The 26,001-nt window shown below is 48.0% G+C and overlaps 1 protein-coding gene across 1 annotated transcript; it reads right to left on the bottom strand.

Annotated features, from left to right (window-relative positions):
* Positions 1-3,662: 3,662 nt before the first annotated feature.
* LOC123161602 (NDR1/HIN1-like protein 1) lies at positions 3,663-5,003 on the bottom strand. The gene has a single exon (XM_044579422.1). It carries the CDS (start codon positions 4,790-4,792, stop codon positions 4,142-4,144), a length of 651 nt encoding a protein of 216 aa, XP_044435357.1. The 5' UTR covers positions 4,793-5,003; the 3' UTR covers positions 3,663-4,141.
* Between the last annotated feature and the right edge of the window lie 20,998 nt (positions 5,004-26,001).

The following is a 26,001-nucleotide window of genomic DNA, read 5'->3' as shown; positions in this document are numbered from 1 at the left end:
TCGAGCGAATGTTAAGTGTGGTTTTGAACGACAAGAGCAATGGATGTATCACTAAGCAACCTCAACCTTGTTACTTTTCGAGGGTGTCCGCCTAGCAGGCTTTGCTAGCCGACTTCCTTCGGTGAGGACTAGGGTTTTCCACCCGAGTGAAAGCGATCCGGGCGTCTTTTCCACTCTACACGTTTTTTCATCTGCGCACATAATCTTACACCTAGAATCTCTTCATGATTAAATTACCTCCTACATACACTACCCTATGTAATGTTGGTGCTTTTATTTATTTATTTATTTTTTCAATGGATGAAGAGCCTCGAAAGACCCAATACTACATTAATCACATAGCCATGGGGAAGTATATCTTAAAACTATAGCCCAAAAAACTGAAAGGTACCAACCCTAATTTTTACAAGCAGGACCCCAAACTGAGAGGTAGAGTTGCGATCAACAGAGCTACACAAAGCTCGGTGGGGGGGGGGGGAGCTTGGAGCAGTGGCCCATGTAGCCTTGCAACCTTTGTTTGTGAGAAAACTTTCAACCTATTTATCAAATATCAAGGTAGTACAATGAACACTAGAAGTAAATTTGCATCCAGCTCCATAGACCACCTAGCGACGAGTACAAGCACTGAGCGAGCCAAAGGCATGCTGCCATCGTCGCCCCTCCCTCATCGGAGCCGGGCAAACATTGTTGTAGTAGACATTCGAGAAGTTTTTTTGATAAGGGCCCATAGGACTAGCGCACCAGAACAACAACCGCCACCGATGAAGAGAAGCGTAGATCGTAAGGATCCAACTTGTAGACATACATACGTAGACGAAGGAAGACCGGATCCTGGCGGATCCACTGAATACAAACGCCGACCGGATTCCACGAGATCCACCAGAGACACACCTCCACACACCCTCCGATGCTTGAAGCATCATCGCGATGGAGGCTAGGCGGGGAGAACCTTATTCCATCTTTAAGAAGCTGCCGCCGCCACCTCGTCTTCTTGAGGATGGCACAAACTCTAACAGCCTTGCAACTTGCTTTAATCAATCTGTCTGCAAGTGTTCGATGTATACATTGATTCAGCCCTCCCCCCTCCCACCCACAACCCTACCCGAAAAAAAAACCATTTTCGCAGTAGGGTCCAAGGCAATTCCCACCCAGGTTCGGTCTCGCCGCCGCCAAGGACGAACCACTTGAGTGCCTTGTAGCATCTTCACCAGTTCCAATTTTCCTCTTCTAACAAACAGCCAGCAGCTCAAACCTTGAAATCGGTTAGGCACATTGCTTAGATTGCACACATGCAAGTATGCACGGTCCTACTACTAAAATATGGATGTGACGTGATAATGACTTACACACTGCTCTAGCCATAAAATCACAACGATCATGCAAACTCGTCCTTCTTTGACACTGCGGATCGGAAAACAACGTGACAAGGTAGACATGAATTATGATATGATGCAAGACGAAGATGATTCACGAATCAACGCGTGGGTGAGTATATGCGTATATGTATGAGCGCTTGTGCCTGTACTTTGTTCAAAAAAAAAAAGATGATTCATGTGTACACCGACTTTCAGTCTTCACTGTTACTGTGTGCGAAGGGTCAATTTAGTACCGTAATGAACAGGTCGATTCATCGTGGTACCTCATCCAAGTTAGTCGTGTCTTGTCATCGGCTGATCACTTAAAAACCGTGAGAAAATTAGCTGGACTCGCTTTGACTTTTCTTCTTTCGAGAAGGAGGATAACCATCGGGCTCTGCATCATTTGAGGCTAACTCCACCGCATGACCCCAAACGGACGTTCGGATTGGCCGGATTTTGTCCGTTTGGGGCGCCGATGGGTTCGCCCGTGTCCGGCTATGTCCGTTGGGTCGTGCGTGCGCTCACCGCGCGGCTGCACCCCAAATCGTGTTCGGGGTGGACGTGAATAAAAAAACTATAAAAAACTAGAATGAAATGACTAAAAAAGTAAATAAAGGCATTTAAAGAAACATAAAACATATATAGGGGGCACGGCCACAAAACGGCCCAGTTTCCGCGGCTTAAAAAGCCCAATTTCATAATTAACATAAAAACAAAATAAAAAAACGCCTCCCGCGCGCTCCTCCCGCGCCCGTCGGTGCCGTGGCCGTCGCCGTCACTGGCCGCCGGTGACGTCGTCGTCGCTGACGAGGTCGACGTAGTCCGGCGGCGTCCACAGGTGGGTCGATGGTGCGTGGTAGACGGGGCGGCCTGGAAGGCCGGAGGTGCCTGCACCACCTCCTCCCGTGGCGAGGCCTCCCGCTCCGGTGACCGTGGTGGAGTGGCTCACCAGTTCACGCCCACGCGGGCAGCCATCTCCGGAGCAGTGTAGGACCAGCCCCACCCCTGGCCCAGCAGCCCCTGGAACGCGGCCGGCAGTTCCTCCTCCATCGCGTCCTCCGTCACGGCCGCCAGCTGCAGCTCCGGGAAGGCGACGTCGCCGGCGGCAGAGAGGGCCATGGCCTCCTACAGGCCGTCGCATTGCCGCTCGTCATGCGTGTTCATGGAGTCCGCCATGACACGCTACACGAGACGGGCCTCCTCCTCCGCTGTCATGCGGGGAGGTGGAGGTGGCGATGGATACGGGGAAGGCAACGGCGTGGGCGTCAGGCCGCGCACCCGCGTACGCCCGCGCGCCTCTGCACGTGGCCGCCGCGGCCCCGACACGGTGCCGGCGAAGTACGACGTGCGGCGCGTGTCGTGCTCGTCCTGGAGCCATGCGTCCCATAGCGTGGAGTCGGGGGCGTACCTGTGGTCGTAGTATAGGTCGTCGGGGAGGAGGCGGCGGCGGCGCTCGATCTCATCGCGCCAGGCACGGCCGCTCGCTAGCACCGGCGGGATAGGGACCCGGTCCGCGGAGAGGTGCCAACCGTTGGGGAGGTGGACGTCGCTCCACGGGACCGGCGTCCTCGTCTCCCAGTACCTCCGGCACACGTCCGCGGCGATGTACTGCCGGTCGCGCTCGCCGGCCGGCCTAGGGCCAATGGTGAAGGGAGCCGGCGCGGGGGCTCGACGGGAGGAGCGCGGCGGTGACTCGGGCTCCTCCTTCTTCACGGATCCGCGGTGGCGGCTCGAGGAGGAGCCGGCCTAATGGTCGTGCTTCCCCTTGCGGCCGTAGTTCGAAAGGCCCATGGTGCGGCCGGCCGACGAGGACAACGACGAGGAGTTAGGGTTTCGAGCGTGTCGGGTTTTGAGGGGGCAGAGAGGGGCCGGAGTGGGAAGTGTGGACGACGGCCGGTCCACGACTTCCCATTTAAGAAGGACGACGACCTGGAGCTGTGCGGATGACAGGTGGGGCCACCTGCCCGTGCACATTTATGTTGGCGGGTGGGAGGTAGGTGGCCGCCTGCCACGCGGCCCCGACACGGACGCTCGAAGCGTCCGTTCGATGTCCGCCGCAACCTAAACCCGGCGCAAGTTTGCGCTCGAAATGGATCAGCCCGGACACAAAACAGGCCAGATGGGTCCGGGCCGTCGCGCGCTGGGCCGCTTGGTTTGTCCGTTTTGCTCCAAACGGACGGGGCCGGATAAGATAAGGCCGCGCGGTGGAGTTGGCCTGACTGCATCCTACACACACCCAAGGATGGCTCCGGAAAAGACACAAATACTGAACGAGAAGGTGGGGCCGTGTGCATGTACATACTATTCGATGAGGAGGCCATCTGGCCATGATAACATTTTCTTTCATTATTTGCCAACGTAATACAGCAAGAGGGCCAAGAGGGGAAGATCATTACACATCTTCCATTGCTCTACCAAAAACAGCAGCACTGCAACAACGCACATGCGCCTACTCCCTGATTAAACTCTGCTTCTGTAAAAGCAAGCACGGTACATGTATAGATACAACACTAGCAACGACTTTTTTCCCCCTGAATACGTCTTAAATATACCATCCTACTATATTTCTTGAATTATTTCCATCAAAGAAGTACCCCAAAATACAAGAACCGTCAAAATGACACAAAAATCCATTAAACTATACGTATTTACCGGAGCAGAGCAGAGCAGAGCAGAGTATAAATAGTTTGAGGGAGGGCCCAGCAGAACCAAAAGGGCGCTCTGGTTTTAACAGAGTTGGCAGATGGCACGGAAAAGCGAGGGAGGGAAGGGAAGGGTTGGGTTCAGACGTCGACAACGCATGGCGCGGCGCGCTGGAAGTTGAAGTACCCGTTCCCGCCGCCGCCGGCGATGGAGCCGTAGCTGCCCTGCCCTCCGTTGACGGTGAGCAGGGCGGGACACCTGACCCGGAGGTGGTAGTGCCCCGTAATGAACGCCCCGGCCTTCCACCTGATCCAGCCGTCCACCCGCACCGTGAGCAGCACGTACCCAGCCGTCTCGTCCTGCGCCAGCGCCACAGCCAGGTACGGGGCCAGCGGCACGTTCGACCCCACCAGGAACGGCGACCACACCGAGACGTCCAGGTGGCCCTGGTACACCACGGGGAGCGCCGTCGGGACGGTCACCTGCTGCCCCTTGTACTCGGCGTACGCGTCCGTCCGGTCGAAGTAGATGCCGACGCGGGAGTTGGGGTTGCGGGCGGCGATCGTCGCCTGCAGCGTCACGGTGAGGTAGGACGCCGGGGAGGAGGTGGCGTTGAGGCACGCCACGGTGAGGCCGTTGAGGTAGAAGCGCGGCCTGGTGGGGCGGAGCACGAGCCAGACGATGAGGATGATGAGCAGGATGAGGAGGATGACGGCCACCAGGGCGGCGCAGAACTGGCGGTACAGCCGCCGCCGCTCGCAGTCGTGCTTGTCGCAGTGCTTGATCGACATCTTCTTCCTCCTCTTTTTCTCCTTCGTGCTCCCGCTGTTCGTGGACAGTGGAGAGCAGAGAAGAGAAGAGAAGAGAAGAGAGAAAGCTCTAACTAATTTGGTGGGCGAGTGGGTGAGGTGAGTGTATCTGTATATACATAAGCCCAATAGTCCGATGTGGGCGCCATGATTGATTACCGCGAGCGCGAGCGCGAGTTCGTCTTACTTTCACCAAGAAAGAAGAGAGCTTTTAGGTCGATCGATGGTTGAAACGCAGGAAAAGGGAGTGAGGAGTGGCGTCAGGTAGGGTGTCCAAATCGAGCTATCAGCTTCGGTTCAGACCAGTCCGTGGATTTCAACATCAAACAAATTGCAATGAAGGATTAAAGGAAGAAGAGGGCGACGCGCACGCACCTTGTCACCTTGCCTAATTCTTCTAGCACCCATCGCCATCAAACTGAAACCAAATAGTATGGTCACTTGATATCCAATTGATGTTATATACTGTATATATTAGCCATGTGAGTTACAATTACTTCTATGAAATATTGCAGGCATATTCTGAGATGACATATGGTCACTTGCATGTACCCGGCTTCCTCGCCGGCGAGCACTAGTACTGTACTGTGACTCGCCGTCGCGCTCAGCGGCAACCGGCATGCTCCGTAGGAAGTCACAGACTGAGCAGTCAAAATCAGAACTTAATTTTCACGTTATTGACTCGAGTCAAGCAATCGAAGTAAGCATCGATCAACTAATTAACCAACACTCTCACTCAAATGAATGCATCAAGCAACAGATTCAGGAAATATACGGTGTGACTTGACACACACTTCAGCCAGGCCGGTCCCTTTAGATATGATTTGACATGCTACCCTCCCCCCAATAGTTTCAGAAACAACTAATTTGCTGACCCCAGCGAATGAATGAGCTACTCCTTTGCAGCAGCAGCAGCAATCGTAGAGAAGTGCATTCTATCTACCTGTACTCCTCTGTTTTGTTGGACCAAACATTACCTCCTCCCTCCTAATCGGCTAATCGGACAGATACCAAACACAGATTTATACTACTAGACAACACATTAGGACATGACTTGATAGATGAAAACAAATTGCTGGTAATGAAAAGCCTGATGAATTACGCTGGAGTTTGACTAGGTCTGGAATACTTACAGTTAAGTCAATGTATATTAATGTCATTAATGTGAGTTCCATTCCAACTTTCAAGAACGTCTGGGATGTCAAAGTTCCTTTAAAAAATAAAAGTGTTTATGTGGTTTGTTCATAAACAAGTGATTCTAACAAAGGACAACCTATTAAAGCGTAATTGGACAGGACCTACTAGGTGTAGTTTCTGTGACCAGGACGAGACGATTAAGCATCTTTTTTTTGATTGCCCGCTGGCCAAGGTTCTTTGGCGGACGGTTCACATTACTTTCAATATCACTCCACCCAATACTATTAATGCGCTATTTGGGAGTTGGCTTAATGGGTTTGAGACTAATTTAGCAAGACATATTCGGGTTGGAGTTAGCGCTTTCTTGTGGACCATCTGGCTTTGCAGAAATGATTTGGTGTTTAACAGATCATCACGGGTTCATTTTTTGCAGGTTATTTTCCGAGCTACGGCACTGATCCGTTCGTGGTCGCCACTCACTACGATGGAGGCCAGGGAGCATTTGGTTACTGCGTGTATCCGATGGGAGACGATAACTCGGGATATCTTCAACCGGTTTGGATGGCGGTCATGTAATAGGATAGAAAATTAGTTTACCTGTCTTATTCTAGCCAGCCGGTTGTGGCGCATTGTTCTTGGCTAGTATGTGTTTCTAGCCTTTTGCGCTCTGTGTGAGCTGCCTTTTATTTCCAGATTTGAGACGTTCGAACCTTATGGACACCTATTTAGTTAATAAAGAGGGCCGTATGCATCACTAGATGCAGAGGCAGGGGAAACCCCCTTTTCGAAAAAAAAATGAAAAGCAGCACAGTCCCTTAGTTTGATGGCAACAAAATCGGTGTGCTCTCGGGTCAATAACAAGACGCGCAAACCATCATCACTTTCTAACCCACTCTGCAAAGCGTGACATGATGTCGCTATACATGTAGCAACAGCGAATCCTCTTTTTGCTATCGACTCGACCTCTGGTCTTTAGAAGCACCAAAAGAGCGTGACCAAGACACACCAGCGTATGAGATTACTCCACCACCAGCAATACTAGTGAGCAGTAGCTATGGTTTTAGGGATGAGCGTGCAGGTTCAGTGGAGTGTTCTAGTGAAAGAAGGAATCGAATCTCTTTGCGTCCTGTTGGTCCATGCATTAGCCTAAGCATGACATCACAGAGGAATGCATATCCCAAGAACTTTCGTGTGATATACTCTAAAAAAGTTTTAATTATCAGAAGACATGGAGGGGGACCAATACCAAAACTAAGTTATTCGGCTTGTATAAAAGAAAAGGGAGGAAAGTGCAGCAGAAAGATGGATCAAGGTTGCAGGAAAGCAAATCCAAGTATATCCCAAACGTAGCTAGCTAGAGGATTATCAATCTCAATCGGAAACAAAGGGGAGAATATCACAAAGAGACTGCAGCCACAAAAGTGTCATCTTTCTGATGAGCTTATACACATGGATTCTTATCCACAAATTACAAGGCCAAAGGTTTAGGACAGTGGTTTTATAATCTTCACAAGATGCATAGTTAGTTCACAACTTCACATGGGTCCAATTTTTATTTTAGCAAAGTGATCAACATGAGAATACATACCGGCTTGCCAAGTGCCAAATTTTATGTACCCCGAAGAATCAAGGCGGGTTAGGGCAACTCTAGACGATCCCCTAAAATTTGGCCCCTCAAACGCTCCCTCAAACAGTAACTTCTCAATTTTAAGATGTTAAAGAAAAAAGGTTCCTAACTGTACTCCTAAATTTAACTCCCTAAAAAAATATATACACAAATTTAAACTACTTGATTAAAAAAAGGTAGCGCAAAATACATAGCATACCATAAATTTGGATTGTTTGAACAACATAAAACTACTTTTAAAACTAAGCAAATCAGATTCCTCCGCGAACTTAGCATAAGCACAATTACCTCGTCAACACCGGAGGGAATATTATTTTTTTCAAAAAGGATGATGACCCCCGGCCTCTGCATCTGGTACATGCATACGCCGGAGGAAATATGGATCACGGATGGTACAACCTCATCGGCGACCCCTCCCCCAACCCACGGAGGGTCCAGTCTCATTGGCATTGTTACTACACTTCTTGCAGGTCTCGTAGCATGCACGTTCCTCACCTCTAGGTGCTTATCTCTGAGCTCAACCATATACCCCTCGTCCATGCACTCCGTCTGGAGCTGTCTGAAGGCATCGTGATTGTCCCTCACCTCGCGGCGTGAGACCACTCGAGGACGGACGTCCGGGAAGCCGCGACTGCGGAGGGGGAGTTCACCTTCGCCCCGCCGCCGAAGAAGCGGACCAGCACGACATCGTACTTATGAGTCGCCTGCTACGTGGACTGAAACGTGCCAAGCCAATGCCTCTCCCGCATTTCCGATACCCAAGTCCCTCACGGTTGCTGCCGCACTCCATGGTGTACCACTCCGCGACGTCGTTTCATTGGAAGAGGGGTTGGGGCAGTCGGGGGCTATGGTGCCGGCCAGGGCTGTGAGGTGGCGGCTGACGACAGTAGCATGGATGTGGACGAGCTTGGGAGAGCGGCGAACGCGAGGGTGAGAGGAATTTTTCTTTTCTCTTCTGAGAAGTGGTTGCAGCCACTTAACTTTGAGATGCACCCGACATGCCTCTTAAAATATAGTATGGGTTAAACCGGGTTCGGCTAGGTCCGGTTTTGAGGAGTTAGAGCAGCTCCAACCGGCCGACCCAAACGGATACCGATTTTGTCTGTTTTTTGTCCATTTGCCCGTCTGTTCACACGTCTGTGTCTGGGTTTTTTGTTTGGGTTGGTTGGTGCGTCCAACAGGGCTAGACGAATTTTGGGCATGTCCGTGTCGACATTCGGTCGAACACCTAGTGGGCGACCTCCCGCGCCGCCTCGCCCCGCCCCCGGCACCCGTGAGCTCGCATCCGCGCCGTAGCTCGCCACGACCACCGCGCCCGCCGTTCTGGCTCAGCCGCGCCCCCGCTCGCCATCTCGCCCCGCCCGCCTCGCGCTGCCGTAGTTCAGCCGCACCCCCGCCCGCCTCGCGCTGCCGTAGTTCGGCCACACCCCCGCTCGCCAGCTCGCAGCACCCCACGAGCTCGTCGTTGCTCTGCCTGTGAGGAACGACATGTGCGCGACTATGCCGACATCGTTCCCACAGATCAGCAGCCTAGCAGTCTACGGCGAGCAAGAGGTGGTCAAGCGGGACGGTGAGGGCGGCGGGCGCGTCGAAGTAGTGCGCCTCGAGGCGCGCCTCAGCGTCGGCACAGAGGAGGAGAGAGGTGAGGTGGGGGTGGGCCAGTGGATAAAATAAAGAGAGAGAGAGGTGGGTGGGCGGGTGACAGGTGGGTCAGGCCCGGACACAGACAAACGAGGCGGGCGCAAAAAATGTCCGCTTTATGTCCGCCTCCGACCCAAATGTGACCTAAATTCGGGACGAAATGGGTCCGAGCGGACACAAAATAGACATGAAATAGAAATGGATCTGCGCGTTGGGCCGATGCTTTTAGCCGTTTTGACGCAAACAGACACCCGTGGATGATTTGAATCTGCCCGTTGGAGTTGCTCTTATACCCTTTAAAGGGTCGGCTAGAGAAGCCCTTAGAGATCTAGGAATCGACATTAAGAAAAAAATGCCCTCTCATTATTTTGCTTTTCAAATTGTTAATTGGGGAGTTAAGTGCAACATATGAACAAGCTGCTCATGCCGCTCTCAGGGGAGCGGACAGGCAGACGATAGCATCATCGCCATGTTCCTCTCATCTTCTCTCTTTGGTCCATGGAGTTGATGGAGCTAAATCTGGCAGATCTTAGGTAGGGGTCTCGAACTAAGCATCTAGATACGACAGTAACATGGATATAAGGTTTACCCAGATCCATGATCTACAAAGAGATAAAATCCTACATCATGCTTTATGTTTATTCCTTTGGATTGGAGTACAAAGTATAGATGATCAACCCTGAGATTGTTGTGTGTAAGATGTTCTATCGACTAGTCTGGCCTCAATTTATATACGATACCGGAGGCCTAGGATTTACAAGAGCCCTAATCAACTATGTCAGTGTAGGAGAATTCTCCACGGATAAGGAGTCCTTGTCTTGAACAACAAGGCTTTCTTGATTTTCCTTGTAGATCGCCATGGGCCGTCTAATGTGGCTCAGGACAGATCCGACAAGGGGGTCCTCAGCCCAGCCCACCAGGCCGGGAGTTGACATGGTGAGACCCCTCCCCCCCCCTAACCGGGACACCATTAGTACCCCCTGAACCAGTCTTCAAGTCAGGCCTCACCTCGGCCTATTCGAGCTGCCCGTCTTTATCGATCACTAGTCTTGAAATTGTTCCACCGACAACATTCCCCAATCAGTATCTTCTTGCAGCCGAGCTCCGATGCCAGACTGCATCCAAGGTGACGTAGACCACCTCGGCCTTCAAAAGGTTGAACGAGTTTAACCGAGCTACACGCCAATGGTAGATTCCAATGGAGTGAAGATGATATCCAATGATTAGTAGTGCTCAAAATTGCCATCTCTGGATCGTTGGATTGGCTTCATCTAACGACCAACATTCAAAGTTATTCACACAGTATATAGAGATATAACAAATATGTGCTATTCTTTGATCTTATAATTTGATATATTGATGGAGTTGCATTTCTGCATTTAAATTGTGAAGTGAATATCTTCAAACTTTGTCGGGCTTCAAAATGAGTGTCGTAACTCTAGCAAAACATTGATTAATTTTTGTATCGCCACATTTCTAGCACTCAGATATTTTTCATTCTTAACGAAAGTCATGCCCACTTTTCCCATGAATACTTAAATTATATGCTTATTTTACCATTGTATTGATTGTACTATAGTGCGCAATGATTTCATGAACTATTTGCTTTCTAATGCAAGTATTTAATTTCTCAACATGAGTGTAGGCAATGAACCAAATATGCCCATGGTATGGTGACATCAGGGTAGGTGTGTGTGCTACCAGGTGGTTGTCACTTGCGTTCATGATGTTTCATTATGAAGTACTCCCTCCGTAAACTAATATAAGAGTGTTTAAATCATTACTTTAGTGATCTAAACACTCTTATATTAGTTTACAGAGGGAGTAGACGATAACGATGACATCTAGCTGTGATTCAACACCCCCAGTCACCATAGTAGTTTTCGGTGTTGATCCCAAGTTCTTACATGTAGTTGTATCGTACTATCACTTCATTGTGTAAGTGTTAAACATAAGATAGTAGTTGAACTAAAATGTGTTCTTAAAGTATGTTGTATGACTATATTGTGCCTTTTACGATCCTATTACTGCTAAACTGAAAAGGCTGTCACGATAACCAAAAATGATGTCATAATAGTGTTTTTTCGTTTTGCCTGGCGGACGTCAAGAACTGCCCTCCGCTAGTCCAAATAATACCAGTGATGGGCGGCTCACCAGCCACTAATGACCAGTTAGCAGTGGCGGGATGTCAATGGTGGACGCCCCTAATCACCTCGTTGCCACTGCTGGCCTATTATGCAGTAGTGATCTACTCGCCACATACCAGTAGACACCACATCAGCAACCCCCTCCAAGCTTATCTGAAGGACTAGTGCCACCACTGCACAAAGCCTAAACATCGAACAACCACCAGACTCTTGAGTAATCTGCTAGAACCGACAAAGGACCAACATACTAAACCCTCTGCCACTCTTTGTTGGTATCATAGCGAGTACCATTGAAGCAGGGGCTCAACAGAGAGGACTTATTCCAACACGTGAACACCGCCACCGCCTTGCCATCCTCCCGGAGACAACCTAACCTAAATAAATGTAGGACCTTCTCCCATGCACTATTGTGGATTTGTAGTTTGTCACATCAAAGGCCATAAGAGCCTCTAGACCTGAGGTAGCCTGGCAAGCATGCCAGTGGGAGGGCACTTCTCCTGATTGTCTCAAAGGACTTCCGGATGACTGATGACCAACAAGTATAGGGGTTATATCATAGTTCTTTCGATAAGTAAGAGTGTCCAACCTAACGAGGAGCAGAAGGAAATGACAAGCGGTTTTCAGTAAGGTATTCTCTGCAAGCACTGAAATTATTGGTAACAGATAGTTTTGCGATAAGATAATTCGTAACGGGTAACAAGTAATAAGTGTAACAAAAGTGCAGCAAGGTGGCCCAATCCTTTTTATAGCAATGGATAAGCCTAGACAAACACTTATATAAAGCAAAGTTCTCCCGAGGACACATGGGAAATACTGTCAAGTTAGTTTTCATCATGCTCATATGATTTGCGTTCATTACTTTGATAATTTGATATGTGGGTGGACCGGTGCTTCGGTTCTATCCTTACTTGGACAAGCCTCCCACTTATGATTAACCCCTCTCGCAAGCATCCGTAACTACGAAAGAAGAATTAAGATAAATCTAACCATAGCATGAAACATGTGGATCCAAATCAGCCCCTTACGAAGCAATGCATAAACTAGGGTTTAAGCTTCTATCACTCTAGCAACACATCATCTACTTATTACTTCCCGGTGCCTTCCCCTAATCTCAAAACATGGTGAAGTTTCATGTAGTCTACGTTCACATAACACCACTAGAGGAAAGACAACATACATCTCATCAAAATATCGAAGGAATACCAAGTTCACATGATTACTTATAACAAGACTTCTCCCATGTCCTCAAGAACAAACGTAGTTACTCACAAAGAATATTCATGTTCATAATCAAAGGGGTAATAAATATCATTAAGGATCTGAACATATGATCTTCCACCAAATAAACCAACTAGCATCAACTACGAGGAGTAATCAACACTACTAGTAACGTACGGGTACCAATCTGAGGTTTTGAGACAAAGATCGGATACAAGAGATGAACTAGGGTTTGAGAGGAGATGGCGCTGGTGAAGATGTTGATGGAGATTGACCCCCTCTCGATGAGAGGATCGTTGGTGATGAGGATGGCTTCGATTTCCCCCTCCGGGAGGGAAGTTTCCCCGACAGAATCGCTCTGCCGAAGCTCTAGATTGCTTCTGCCCAGGTTCTGCCTTGAGACGGCGACGCTTCTCCCGAAAGCTATCCTCTGATTTTTTTTCTAGGTCAAAACCCTCCATATAGCAGAAGATGGGCACCGGAGACCTGCCGGGAGCCCACAAGCCCTGGGGGCGCACACAGGGGGTAGGGCGTACCCCCCAGGCTTGTGGCCACCTGGTGGGTCCCCCTCTGGTATTTCTTCGCGCAATATTTTTTATATATTCCAAAATAATTCTCCGTAAATTTTCAGGACTTTTGGAGTTGTGTAGAATAGGTCTCTCAGATTTGCTCCTTTCGATCTAGAATTCCAGCTGCCGGCATTCTCCCTCTTCATGTAAACCATGTAAAATAAGAGAGAAAAGGCATAAGTATTGTACCATAATGTGTAATAACAGCCCATCATGCAATAAATACCAACATAAAAGTGTTGGGGAACGTAGTAATTTCAAAAAAATTCCTACGCACACGCAAGATCATGGTGATGGCATAGCAACGAGAGGGGAGAGTGTTCGTCCACGTACCCTCGTAGACCGTAAGCGGAAGCGTTAGCACAACGCGGTTGATGTAGTCGTACGTCTTCACGATCCGACCGATCCAAGCACCGAACGTACGGAGCCTCCGAGTTCAGCACACGTTCAGCTCGATGACGATCTCCGGCCTCCGATCCAGCCGAGCTCCGTAGATGAGTTTCGTCAGCACGACGGTGTGGTGATGATGATGATATTATACCGGCGCAGGGCTTCGCCTAAACTCCGTGACGATATGACCGAGGTGGAACATGGTGGAGGGGGCATCGCACACGGCTAAGGAACGATCCGTAGATCAACTTGTGTGTCCATGGGGTGCCCCCTACCCCCGTATATAAAGGAGCAAGGGAGGAGGAGGCCAGCCCTAGGAGGAGGGTGCGCCAAGGGAGTCCTACTCCCACCGGGAGTAGGATTCCTTCTTTCCTAGTCCAACTAGGAGTAGGAGACAAGGAAGGGGAAGAGAGAAGGGAAGGAAGGAGGGGGTGCGGCCCCTCCCCTAGTCCAATTCGGACTAGGCCATGGGGGGGCGCGCGGCCTGCCCTAGGCAGCCCCTCTCTCTTTCCCACAGGGCCCAATAAGGCCCAATACTTCTCCCCGGCGAATTCCCGTAACTCTCCGGTACTCCGAAAAATACCCGAATCACTCGGAACCTTTCCGAACTCCGAATATAGTCGTCCAATATATCGATCTTTACGTCTCGACCATTTCGAGACTCCTCGTCATGTCCCTGATCTCGTCTGGGAGTCCGAACTCCTTCGGTACATCAAAAACCATAAACTCATAATATAACTGTCATCGAAACCTTAAGCGTGCGGACCCTACGGGTTCGAGAACTATGTAGACATGACCTAGAACTATTCTTGGTCAATAACCAATAGCGGGACCTGGATGCCCATATTGGCTCCTACATATTCTACGAAGATCTTTATCGGTCAAACCGCATAACAACATACGTTGTTCCCTTTGTCATCGGTATGTTACTTGCCCGAGATTCGATCGTCGGTATCCAATACCTAGTTCAATCTCGACACCGGCAAGTCCCTTTACTCGTTCTGTAATGCATCATCCCGTAACCAACTCATTGGTCACATTGCTTGCAAGGCTTTATAATGATGTGCATTACCGAGAGGGCCCAGAGATACATCTTCAACAATCGGAGTGACAAAACCTAATCTCGAAATACGCCAACTCAACATGTACCTTCGGAGACACCTGTAGTACTCCTTTATAATCACCCAGTTACGTTGTGACGTTTGGTAGTACCCAAAGTGTTCCTCCGGTAAACGGGAGTTGCATAATCTCATAGTTATAGGAACATGTATAAGTCATGAAGAAAGCAATAGCAACATACTAAACGATCAAGTGCTAAGCTAACGGAATGGGTCAAGTCAATCACATCATTCTCCTAATGATGTGATCCCATTAATCAAATGACAACTCTTTTGTCCATGGCTAGGAAACATATCCATCTCTGATAAACGAGATAGTCAAGTAGAGGCATACTAGTGACACTATGTTTGTCTATGTATTCACACATATATTATGTTTCCGGTTAATACAATTCTAGCATGAATAATAAACATTTATCATGAAATAAGGAAATAAATAATAACTTTATTATTGCCTCTAGGGCATATTTCCTTCAGTCTCCCACTTGCACTAGAGTCAATAATCTAGTTCACATCGCCATGTGATTTAACACCAATATTCATATCTGTATATGATTAACACCCATAGTTCAATCATCATGTGACCAACATCCAAAGGGTTTACTAGAGTCAATAATCTAGTTCATATCGCTATGTGATTAACACCCAAAGAGTACTAATGTGTGATCATGTTTTGCTCGTGAGAGAAGCTTAGTCAACGGGTCTGTCTCATTCAGAGCCGTATGTATTTTGCAAATATTCTATGTCCACAATGCTCTGCACGGAGCTACTCTAGCTAATTGCTCTCACTTTCAATATGTATCCAGGTTGAGACTTAGAGTCATCTGGATCAGTGTAAAAGTTTGCACTGATGTAATTTTTACAACAAACTCTTTTATCACCTCCATAATCGAGAAACATCTCCTTAGTCCTTACTAAGGATATTCTTGACCAATGTCCAGTGATCTACTCCTAGATCACTATTGTACTCCCTTGCCAAATTCAGAGCAAGGTATACAATAGGTCTGGTACATAGCATAGCATACTTTATAGAACCTATGACTGAGGCATAGGGAATGATTTTTCGTTCTCTTTCTATTTTCTGCCATGGTCGGGTCTTGAGTCTTACTCAATTTCGCACCTTGCAACACAGGCAAGAACTCCTTCTTTGAATGTTCCATTTTGAACTATTTCAAAATCTTGTCAAGGTATGTACTCATTGAAAATCTTATCAAGCGTCTTGATCTATCTCAATAGATCTTGATGCTTAATATGTAAGTAGCTTTACTGAGGTCTTTCTTCGAAAAACTCCTTTCAAACACTCCTTTATGCTTTGCAGAATAATTCTACATTATTTCCGATCAACAATATGTCATTCACATATACTTATCAGAAATGCTGTAGTGCTCCCACTCACTTTCTTGTAAATACAGGCCTTTCCAAAAGTCTGTATTAAACCATATGCTTTGATTACACTATCAAAGCGTTTATTCCAACTCCGAGATGCTTGCACCAGTCCATTGATGGATTGCTGGAGCATCTTTAGGATTGACAAAAACTTTCTGGTTGCATCATATACAACTCTTCTTTAATAAATCCATTAAGGAATGCAGTTTTGACATCCATTTGCCAGATTTCATAAAATGTGGCAATTGCTAACATGATTCGGACAGACTTCAGCATCACTACAGTTGAGAAAATCTCATTGTAGTCAACACCTTGAACTTGTCAAAAAACCTTTTGCGACAAGTCGAGCTTTGTAGATAGTAACACTACTATCAACGTCCGTCTTCCTCTTAAAGATCCATTTATTTCTTATGGTTTGCCGATCATCGGGCAAGTCCACCAAAGTCCACACTTTGTTCTCATACATGGATCATATCTCAGATTTTATGGCCTCAAGCCATTTCGTGGAATCTGGGCTCATCATCGCTTCCTCATAGTTCGTAGGTTTATCATGGTCTAGTAACATGACTTTCAGAACAGGATTACCGTACCACTCTGGTGCCGGACCGTACTCTGGAAGACCTACGAGGTTCTGTAGTAACTTGATCTGAAGTTTCATGATCATCATTAGCTTCCTCACTAATTGGTGTAGGAATCACTGGAACTGATTTCAGTGATGAACTATTTTCCAATTCGGGAGAAGGTACAAATTACCTTTTCAAGCTCTACTTTCCTCCCACTCACTTCTTTCGAGAGAAATTCCTTCTCTAGAAAGGATCCAAATTTAGCAACGAAAATCTTGCCCTCAGATCTGTGATAGAAGGTGTACCCAACAGTTTCCTTTGGGTATTCTATGAAGACGCACTTCTCAGATTTGGGTTCGAGCTTATCAGGATGAAACTTTTTCACATAAGCATCGCAACTCCAAAATTTTTAGAAACGACAGCTTAGGTTTATTGCTAAACCATAGTTCATACGGTGTCGTCTTAACGGATTTAGAGGGTGCCCTATTTAATGTGAATGCAGCTGTCTCTAATGCATAACCCCAAAACGATATTGGTAAATCAGTAAGAGACATCATAGATTGCACTATATCCAGTAAAGTGTGGTTACGACGTTCGGACACACCATAACGTTGTGGTGTTCCAGGTGGCGTGAGCTGTGAAACTATTCCACATTGTTTTAATTGAAGACCAAACTCGTAACTCAAATATTCATCTCCATGATCAGATCGCAGAAACTTTATTTTCTTGTTATGATGATTTTCTACTTCACTCTGAAATTCTTTGAACCTTTCAACTATTTCAGACTTATGTTTCATCAAGTAGATATACCCATATCTGCTCAAATCATATGTGAAGGTCAGAAAATAACGATACTTGCCACGAGCCTTCATACTCATTGGTCTGCATACATCAATATGTATTATTTTCAATAAGTCAGTAGCTCGTTCCATTGTTCCGAAGAACGGAGTTTTATTCATCTTGCCCAAAAGGCACGGTTCGCAAGCATCAAATGATTCATAACCAAGTGATTCCGAAAATCCATCTTTATGGAGTTTCTTCATGCGCTTTACACCGATATGACCTAAACGGCAGTGACACAAATAAGTTGCACTATCATTATTAACTTTGCATCTTTTGGCTTCAATATTATGAATATGTGTATCACACGATCGAGATCCAACAAACCATTTTCATTGGGTGTATGACCATAGAAGGTTTTATTCATGTAAACAGAACAACAATTATTCTCTAACTTACATGAATAACCGTATTGCAATAAACATGATCAAATCATATTCATGCTCAACGTAAACACCAAATAACACTTATTTAGGTTTAACACTAATCCCGAAAGTATAGGGAGTGTGCGATGATGATCATATCAATCTTGGAACTATTTCCAACACACATCATCACTTCACCCTTTAACTAGTCTCTGTTTATTGTGCAACTCCCGTTTCGAGTTACTAATCTTAGCAACTGAACTAGTATCAAATACTGAGGGGTTGCTATAAACACTAGTAAAGTACACATCAATAACATGTATATCAAATATACTTATGTTCACTTTGCCATCCTTCTTATCCGCCAATCACTTGGGGTAGTACCTCTTCCAGTGACCAGTCTCTTTGCAGTAGAAGCACTTAGTCTTAGGCTTAGGACCAGACTTGGGTTTCTTCACTTGAGCAGCAACTTGCTTGCCGTTCTTCTTGAAGTTCCCCTTCTTTTCCCTTTGCCCTTTTCTTGAAACTAGTGATCTTGTTAACCATCAACACTTGATGCTCTTTTCTTGATTTCTACCTTCGTCGATTTCAACATCACGAAGAGCTTGGGAATCGTTTTCGTCATCCCTTGCATACTATAGTTCATCACAAAGTTCTACTAACTTGGTGATGGTGACTAGAGAATTCTGTCAATCACTATCTTATCTGGAAGATTTACTCCCACTTGATTCAAGCGATTGAAGTACCCAAACAATCTGAGCACATGCTCACTAGTTGAGCGATTCTCCTCCATCTTTTAGCTATAGAACTTGTTGGAGACTTCATATCTCTCAACTCGGGTATTTGCTGGTAATATTAACTTCAACTCCTGGAACATCTCATATGGTCCATGACGTTCAAAACGTCTTTGAAGTACCGATTCTAAGCCGTTAAGCATGGTGCACTAAACTATCAAGTAGTCATCATATTAAGCTAGCCAGACGTTCATAACGTCTGCATCTGCTCCTGCAATAGGTCTGTCACCTAGCGGTGCATTAAGGACATAATTCTTCTATGCAGCAATGAGGATAAACTTCAGATCACGGATCGAATCCGCATCATTGCTACTATCATTTTTCAACACAATTTTCTCTAGGAACATATCAAAATAAACATATGAAAGCAACAACGCAAGCTATTGATCTACAACATAATTTGCAAAATACTACCAGGACTAAGTTCATGATAAATTTAAGTTCAATTAATCATATTACTTAAGAACTCCCACTTAGACAGACATCTCTCTAGTCATCTAAGTGATCACGTGATCCAAATCAACTAAACCATAACCGATCATCACGTGAGATGGAGTAGTTTTCAATGGTGAACATCACTATGTTGATCATATCTACTATATGATTCACGCTCGACCTTTCGGTCTCTGTGTTCCGAGGCCATATCTGCATATGCTAGGCTCGTCAAGTTTAACCTAAGTATTCTGCGTGTGCAAAACTGGCTTGCACCCGTTGTAGATGGACGTAGAGCTTATCACACCCGATCATCATGTGATGTCTCGGCACGACGAACTTTGGCAACGGTGCATACTCAGGGAGAACACTTCTTGATAATTTTAGTGAGAGATCATCTTAAAATGCTACCGTCAATCAAAGCAAGATAAGATGCATAAAGGATAAACATCACATGCAATCAATATAAGTGATATGATATGGCCATCATCATCTTGTGCTTGTGATCTCCATCTTCGAAGCAACGTCATGATCACCATCGTCACCGGCGCGACACCTTGATCTCCATCGTAGCATCGTTGTCGTTACGCCATCTATTGCTTCTACGACTATCGCTACCGCTTAGTGATAAAGTAAAGCAATTACAGGGCGTTTGCATTTCATACAATAAAGCGACAACCATATGACTCCTGCCAGTTGCCGATAACTTCGTTACAAAACATGATCATCTCATACAATAAAATATAGCATCACGTCTTGACCATATCACATCACAACATGCCCTGCAAAAACAAGTTAGACGTCCTCTACTTTGTTGTTGCAAATTTTACGTGGCTGCTACGGGCTTAGCAAGAACCGTTCTTACCTACGCATCAAAACCACAATGATAGTTTGTCAAATAGACTCCGTTTTAACCTTCGCAAGGACCGGGCGTAGCCACACTCAGTTCAACTAAAGTGACAGAGACAGACACCTGCCAGCCACCTTTAAGCACGAGTGCTCGTAACGGTGAAACCAGTCTCGCGTAAGCGTACACGTAATGTCGGTCCGGGCCGCTTCATCTCACAATACTGCTGAACCAAAGTATGACATGCTGGTAGGAAGTATGACTTATATCTTCCACAACTCACTTGCGTTCTACTCGTGCATATAACATCAACGCATAAAACCTAGGCTCGGATGCCACTGTTGGGGAACGTAGTAATTTCAAAAAAATTCCTACGCACACGCAAGATCATGGTGATGGCATAGCAACGAGAGGGGAGAGTGTTCGTCCACGTACCCTCGTAGACCGTAAGCGGAAGCGTTAGCACAACGCGGTTGATGTAGTCGTACGTCTTCACGATCCGACCGATCCAAGCACCGAACGTACGGAGCCGCCGAGTTCAGCACACGTTCAGCTCGATGACGATCTCCGGCCTCCGATCCAGCCGAGCTCTGGAGATGAGTTTCGTCAGCACGACGGCATGGTGACGATGATGATGTTATACCGGCGCAGGGCTTCGCCTAAACTCCGCGATGATATGACCGAGGTGGAATATGGTGGAGGGGGGCACTGCACACGGCTAAGGAACGATCCGTAGATCAACTTGTGTGTCCATGGGGTGCCCCCTACCCCCGTATATAAAGGAGCAAGGGAGGAGGAGGCCGGCCCTAGGAGGAGGGCGCGCCAAGGGAGTCCTACTCCCACCGGGAGTAGGATTCCTTCTTTCCTAGTCCAACTAGGAGTCCTTCCATGTATTAGGAGTAGGAGACAAGGAAGGGGAAGAGAGAAGGGAAGGAAGGAGGGGGTGCGGCCCCTCCTCCTAGTCCAATTCGGACTAGGCCATGGGGGGGCGCGCGGCCTGCCCTAGGCAGCCCCTCTCTCTTTCCCGCAGGGCCCAATAAGGCCCAATACTTCTCCCCGGCGAATTCCCGTAACTCTCCGGTACTACGAAGAATACCCGAATCACTCGGAACCTTTCCGAACTCCGAATATAGTCGTCCAATATATCGATCTTTACGTCTCAACCATTTCGAGACTCCTCGTCATGTCCCCGATCTCGTCTGGGACTCCGAACTCCTTCGGTACATCAAAAACCATAAACTCATAATATAACTGTCATCGAAACCTTAAGCGTGCGGACCCTACGGGTTCGAGAACTATGTAGACATGACCTAGAACTATTCTTGGTCAATAACCAATAGCGGGACCTGGATGCCCATATTGGCTCCTACATATTGTACGAAGATCTTTATCGGTCAAACCGCATAACAACATACGTTGTTCCCTTTGTCATCGGTATGTTACTTGCCCGAGATTCGATCGTCGGTATCCAATACCTAGTTCAATCTCGACACCGGCAAGTCTCTTTACTCGTTCTGTAATGCATCATCCCCTAACCAACTCATTGGTCACATTGCTTGCAAGGCTTTATAATGATGTGCATTACCGAGAGGGCCCAGAGATACCTCTTCGACAATCGGAGTGACAAAACCTAATCTCGAAATACGCCAACTCAACATGTACCTTCGGAGACACCTGTAGTACTCCTTTATAATCACCCAGTTACGTTGTGACATTTGGTAGTACCCAAAGTGTTCCTCCGGTAAACGGGAGTTGCATAATCTCATAGTTACAGGAACATGTATAAGTCATGAAGAAAGCAATAGCAACATACTAAACGATCAAGTGCTAAGCTAACGGAATGAGTCAAGTCAATCACATCATTCTCCTAATGATGTGATCCCGTTAATCAAATGACAACTCTTTTGTCCATGGCTAGGAAACATATCCATCTCTGATAAACGAGCTAGTCAAGTAGAGGCATACTAGTGACACTATGTTTGTCTATGTATTCACACATGTATTATGTTTTCGGTTAATACAATTCTAGCATGAATAATAAACATTTATCATGAAATAAGGAAATAAATAATAACTTTATTATTGCCTCTAGGTCATATTTCCTTCAAAAAGCATGATGCAAAATGGACGTATCAATGACTAGTTCCTACTGCAAGAAAAACATTGTGCACTACAAGTGTTTAATATATCCGACTAGCCTCATGGGATACACTAGAAAGACCCAAACTAGAAACAGAAAACATAGCGTAGTCCCCAAAGTCTTACAAAAAAATGCTTTGGCCCCGCTTTATATATAAAGCAACGATCAACAACAACCTGGTACAAACGCACGCCACCACAATACATGCACACACCTAAGGTAGGATACATAGGCGCTAAGTGCAACAACACCACCCCTGGCACTACAGGAGCGACTGGTTTCCTCAGCCGTGAACACACCACCACGAAGAGATGAAGCTGCATATGATGAACCGTGGGCTCCAAGGCGGTGCCTTCAGGAAGGTTACAACACCAGAGCGCCGCCACCACCCGATCCAAGGATCAGAGTTTCCTCTGGAGCAACACAACGGGCAATGAAAGTTGCCACGCTGCCTTTAGGAAGGGAACGAGCTTCGTCACCGCTGGTCCGTCCGAAGATAGATCGTGTTTTGACCCCTGCAACACTCACCGCCACCGAATGCCACACCTTGGCTACCACGCCGCCCACATGGCCATTCCCACCGGGCAGCACCGAGCCACGGGCTCTAACCATGAGCACCGTGCTTCCACAACCAAGGCCACTGCCCCGGCATCAAAGACCTTGACAACACCTCAACCAAGATCCACTACTCCACCAACCAAAGAGACGAGCGAAAAGGCCCCACCTTTCGCACCCTTGGGCGGCCCCTAGTACCGAGACCCGATAGGCCGGTCAAAGAGGCCTCCATTGCTCGTCCTGCTGCCCGGGTGTGAGACGAGCTTGGTCCTACTGCACCGGGCGTGAGACAAGCTCCCAAGTGGCTCACCACCACCAGATGGGAGGCAAGGATGATTCCGCAGCCATCCTTGGCGGCAGAATCATCCCTCAACGATGGACAACAGTTGGGAGAGGGCCAACCCTTTGATGAATGTAGTGCCTAGATGACAAGGAGACGGATCGAAGGCCAAAACAAGCCGCCTACGGACGAGCTGGCACCAGAACATGCCAGCTACCGCCGTAGCCGACCTACCACGCCGTCACACCTAAGGGCGCTGACCAACCACCATTGCCACCGGAGCAACAAGGGCAATTGGCTCGCGTCGCCCACGGCCCGCACCGCCGCACTGAGCCGTGTGCTAGATCCGAGGCTTCATCATCACACGGTGGCCCCAGGAGCAACCCGCCATGCTAGAGATCCTGCCGGTCGGGCAGAGGTCCGTCACACCCCACCCGAGCGCGGTGCTCCGGTCCACCGAGCTTGGCCCGTGCCAAGCCGCATGCGCAAGGGACGAGGAGGCCCGCACTATCGTCGATGAGTAGGCTTTGCTAGGGCGTGCCATGCGACGACCGCGGGGGTGGAGGAGGGAGGAGGGCGGGGCAACACTGGCGGCTAGGGCCCCCCGAATCACCCACGGGAGGGTGAGTGCACTACAAAAAAAGACACATCTGTGACATTTTGGGCCGAACGAAAAAAAATTATGTCATACTTATGACACTTCTATGATGATATTTTTGACAAAACCAGGTATCATCATAGATGTGGTGGGTTCCTACTTCTACGACAAAAAATCATGACAGAAAATGGGCTTTTCGTCCTCGGCGGGCCAGAGACGCAACTGCATGACATTCTTTGGGACGTCCATGATGGAAAAAAACATGGTAGAAGCAAGGGGGAGGAAAATATCGGGGTGTTCCCGGTTACGGTGGGTGCTCGGGGCCGAGCGATGCGCGTTTCTCTCGTACACGTACGCGCGTGGGTGCGAGGCGCTGGGCTCTAACTGAACCCGAGCGAGGCGTTCGCCAACTGAACCCGAGCAATTGCATTGCAGGCTACGCGTTACTGAACCCGAGCGATCGATCGATGGCTGTTAACTGAACCCGATCGAGCGATTCCTTCGCTACTACTGCTAACTGAAGCCGGTCGATGCTGCCTCTAGATGAACAGTGAGCGTTGTGGGGGGGGGGGGGTTGGATGAACAGTTCCCGGTGGGGCTGGATGAACAGGACCCCATGGTGTTGCCTCTGGATGAACAGGACCCCGATCGATCGAGCCGGTTGGGGCAGGATGAACAGGACCCCGTGGAGGGCTGGATGAATAGGACGACCCCGTAGAGGGCTGGACGAACAGTAGATGATGGAGGGGTGGATGAATAGTAGCCTGTGGAGGCTGGAGGAGGTCGACGGTGGAGATGAACAGTATCCTGTGGAGTCCCGTTTTGCGGTACGCCACACCCCTCCCGATGAATAGGACCCCTGTTTCAACCTTAGCTCTCCAAACAAGTCCGTTTCCTCTGTTTTGCGGTACGCCACACCCCTCCCGATCAACAGGACCCCATTTCTACCATAGGAGGTCCAACACAAGTCTGTTTCCTCCGTTTTGCAGTACGCCAGATGTCAGGACCCCGACTCGATGTCACATCGATCTAGCTGGTAACACCTCATATCACTTTGCGGCCTCACGCACGGTATTCCCACGGGAGTCGCCTTACCTTTTCCCGGGACCGTTTGCGCCTTTTGGCTCACGTATATGATAGTGTCGCTAGCATCCATATGATAAAGAGCCCGGGCTGACATGACTAGTCGTAAACCCAAAGTGGCACAGACTTACAGGGACAGGCATCCATGACCCAGCTTCGAACGTGTCGGTCATCAGCAAGTGGGTCCGGGCTGTAGCACTGGGCTAGCAGGACTCCGGTAAACCGGGCTGTAGCGGGCTAACAGGACTCCGGTACTCAATGCGTGACATTTCCCCGAAGGGACAGACACAGGAACGAAGAAGGACACATGCCGGCCAGCCTAAGTGTTCCAGAGCAGTAGCAAGCTACCATGGCTCAGCGGTAACACTAGGAGACATTTCCCGGTAAGAGAGGCTACTAAAGATAAACAACTAGATAGTCAGATCCCACACATACCAAGCATTTCAATCATACACACAATATGCTCGATATGTGCAAATACAACGAAGCATCACAACATGACTCTACGACACAAGTACTTTATTTAAGGCTCAGCGAGCCATACATAACATACACACAAAGGTACGGGTCTCACGACCCAACATACAAGTCATACAGTCATACAAGCCAACAGCGGAAGTAACTTGTCTGAGTACAGACAACTAGTAAAATAAAAGAGGCTTGGAAAGCCTGACTATACTACGTGGTCCTTCACAAGCTCAGGGTCACCACCTGGGTCTTTAACCTACTCGTTGATGTCAACGTCTACATAGAACCCATCAGAAGGGGTTGCAGCGTCTTCTGTAAAAATGTAGATTATAGCAACATGAGTACAAAGGTACTCAGCAAGACTTACATCAGATCCTACATACATGCATAGTATCAAGAAGGGTTGGTGGAGTTATTGCAGCAAGCCAGCTTTGACTCTTGGCTAGACTATCCTACGATACTCCATTTGAAATAGTTTTGCGCACTCGAGTCCACTATTCACCACTTCAATACACTACCGAGGATCCACCTCCGTCTTCCTACGGAAGAGCCATCCTCGGCACTCACACTTATCTTGAGGCTTTTAATAGTTTCCATTTACTTGTCTATGAACTGTATAGGCAACCAAGTAGTCCTTTACCGCGGACGCGGCTATTCGAATAGATCATGTTAACCCTGCAGGGGTGTACTTCTTCATACACGCTCTCACCACTTACCGTCGCTTACACGACATGTACTCGGCAACCTTCAAGCGGAAGCCCAACGTGGGTGTCGGCCACGACCTACCTAATCACCTAAGCCTCCAGTCCAGGTTTATCGCCTATTCAGGTTCCATCCGCAGGGAGTCCGGCCGAGGTTTCCCATACGGCCCCGAACGATGTGAACAGGGTTCCCGAGATACCTAACGGGTATTCGGTACACCCGGCCACGTACCTACCGCATCACAGCCCACCCCTACGGTCAGCGCTGTCCACGGCCTCCAGTAGGCTACAA

The sequence above is a fragment of the Triticum aestivum genome, chromosome 7B (genome assembly GCF_018294505.1).
Source record: "Triticum aestivum cultivar Chinese Spring chromosome 7B, IWGSC CS RefSeq v2.1, whole genome shotgun sequence".
Lineage (NCBI taxonomy): Eukaryota > Viridiplantae > Streptophyta > Magnoliopsida > Poales > Poaceae > Triticum > Triticum aestivum.
Note: the sequence above shows the minus strand (reverse complement) of the source record. Positions and strands in the feature narration are given on the sequence as shown.

Bases quoted from the DNA above. Each gene is read 5' to 3' on its own strand.
- LOC123161602 (XM_044579422.1), bottom strand. From the start codon at position 4,792: ATGTCGATCAAGCACTGCGACAAGCACGACTGCGAGCGGCGGCGGCTG.